Source organism: Nothoprocta perdicaria, unplaced genomic scaffold (assembly GCF_003342845.1).
Source record: "Nothoprocta perdicaria isolate Ctin4 unplaced genomic scaffold, notPer1 scaffold_741, whole genome shotgun sequence".
NCBI lineage: Eukaryota > Metazoa > Chordata > Aves > Tinamiformes > Tinamidae > Nothoprocta > Nothoprocta perdicaria.
In genome coordinates, this window is record NW_020456023.1 from 10326 (window position 1) to 12565 (window position 2240).

The 2240-nt window shown below is 48.2% G+C and overlaps 1 protein-coding gene across 1 annotated transcript; it reads right to left on the reverse strand.

The window, feature by feature from the left end:
- Window positions 1–356: 356 nt before the first annotated feature.
- Window positions 357–1292, reverse strand: LOC112957620 (olfactory receptor 14A16-like). Its single transcript, XM_026051334.1, has one exon. The coding sequence runs from the start codon at window positions 1290–1292 to the stop codon at window positions 357–359; it is 936 nt and encodes a 311-aa protein (XP_025907119.1).
- Between the last annotated feature and the right edge of the window lie 948 nt (window positions 1293–2240).

Consider the following 2240-nt stretch of genomic DNA (forward strand, 5'->3'; position numbering starts at 1 on the left):
ATTCCCTAACACATCCCTCTAGGAGTTGATGCGCTTGCGCCCATGCAAAACCAAGCGCAACCAGAGGGCCCTTGTGGGTGCAATTCCCTGAGGCCATTCTTGGCTCCAGCTTGGCAAGGGGAGCCCAGCCTTGAGGCCCAGGGCTGAGAAAATCCCCTTTCATTACAGAGATGCTCCTTGGGAGGGCAGCTCTCACCCGGTGAGGGACAGAAGGACAGAAAGACTCTGGGTTGGGCAGATGCCTCTGGAGAAGGAATGCGTTCAAGGATTTGTGCACAGTGATGGGTATTAAAGATAAGAACAATCAAAACAAATTGCCTTACAAGCAATATCCTTGGTGAAGWGCCATGGGCAGCTTATTGCTGCTCAACTAGTACCACCGGAATCAGTTTCTTCAGTGCATCCCTCATCTCCTTGTTCCTCATGCTGTAGATGAGGGGGTTCAGTGTTGAAGGTACCAGTGAGTACAGAACAGTGACCACCAGATCCAGAGCTGGGGAGGAGATGGTAGGGGGCTTCAGGTCTGCAAAAAATCCCATGCTGACAAACAGGGAGACCACGGAGATGTGTGGGAGGCACATGGAAAATGCTTTGTGTTGGCCCTGCTTAGAGGGAATCCTCAGCACAACTCTGAAGATCTGCACGTAGGACAGCACAATGAAAATGAAACACCCTAAGACTAGACAAATACTAAGCACAAGAGCCCCAAATTCCATGTGGAAGGAGTGTGAGCAGGAGAGCTTGAGGATCTGGGGAATCTCACAGAAGAACTGCTCCACCTCATTGCCTTGGCAGAGTGGAATGGAAAATGTGCTCCCCGTGTGCAGGAGAGCATTGAGAAACCCACTGGCCCAGGCAGCTGCTGCAATTTTGACACAAACTCTGCTGCACAGGAGAGTCCCATAATGCAGGGGTCTGCAGATGGCCACATAGCGGTCATAGGCCATGACTGTGAGGAGAGAAAACTCCGCTGACATAAAGAAAACAAAGAAAAAGATCTGGGCAGCACATCCCAAGTAGGAAATGATTCTAGTGTTCCAAAGGGAATTGGCCATGGCTTTGGGGACAGTGGTGGAGATGGAGCCCACATCAAGGAGGGCAAGGTTGAAGAGGAAGAAGTACATGGGGGTGTGGAGGTGGTGGTCGCAGACTACAGCTGTGATGATGAGGCCGTTGGCCAGGAGGGCAGCCAGGTAGATGGCCAGGAAGAGGGAAAAGTGCAAGAGCTGCAGCTCCCGTGTATCTGCAAATTTCAGGAGGAGAAACTCGTTGAAGGAGCTGCTGTTGGACATTTTTCTCTTATCATTCTTTCTGGACTGTTATAAGAAGAAAAGATATTGACATGTTATGAGAGTTATTTCAAGTAAAAAAGCCAATAAATATTCCAGTTCTAATACAAATAGCACATTGCATCTCTTTACCAAGAGGATCTTTGTGCAGCTCTTTGCTTGACCTCCAGTTTTATGTGACTGAGTGTGATGTGAGGATCAGGAAGATCTTCCTGTGGGCTCCAGGGAAGTCTGTCCTGTTGTGCAGTAGAGGGAAGGGGACAACAGGGGTTGTGAGCCCTGAGATTCGCAAGCTGCCAGGTGAAATTCCCTGGGCATCTAGAAGTGATTATCAGCATCTACACCACCTCTTCTAAAGAAGGGGTATCAAGAGCACACTTTGGGGATTTGGGGGATTTATTTTCTCTGAGTTACCCCTGCGGAGAGCTCCTCAAAGGCAGAAAGGTTCAGCATTTCCACCAGGAATCCTATGTGAACTGGATTCATAGTCACCTTGTGCAGAATGAGGACAGATCATCTCCCTCTTCGCCTTAATTGCAGCTATTGTGTTCCCACACATCATGGACCTGCATATGATCACACTACATGTTTCCCTGAAAAGAATCCCAGCCCTGCAAAGATCAAAAAAATCCCAAATCTAACCCAAACATCTCCAACTTCTCTCTCTTTCTCAGGACACCCGAGGGAGTTCTCCATGTTCCATTTTCAAAGACACACAGGACTCCCTTCAGCTGCCCATGAACAGTTTCCAAACTGTTCTTTCCATCCTCTCAGCATCTGTACACATTCTTCACGGGTCTATTGGATATCTCAAAAATGTCTGGAGGCAACAATAACCCCGTTAAAGACACCTAAAAGTCTAGCAGAACAGGACAGAGAAATAACCAGATGTTACACAGAAGATTGGCTCTGCTTAAGGGAGAGTCAGCTCCATTCCTAAACATTTGCTAG

Excerpts from the sequence above, each read along its gene's own strand:
- LOC112957620 (XM_026051334.1), bottom strand. The coding sequence starts at position 1,292 with ATGTCCAACAGCAGCTCCTTCAACGAGTTTCTCCTCCTGAAATTTGCA.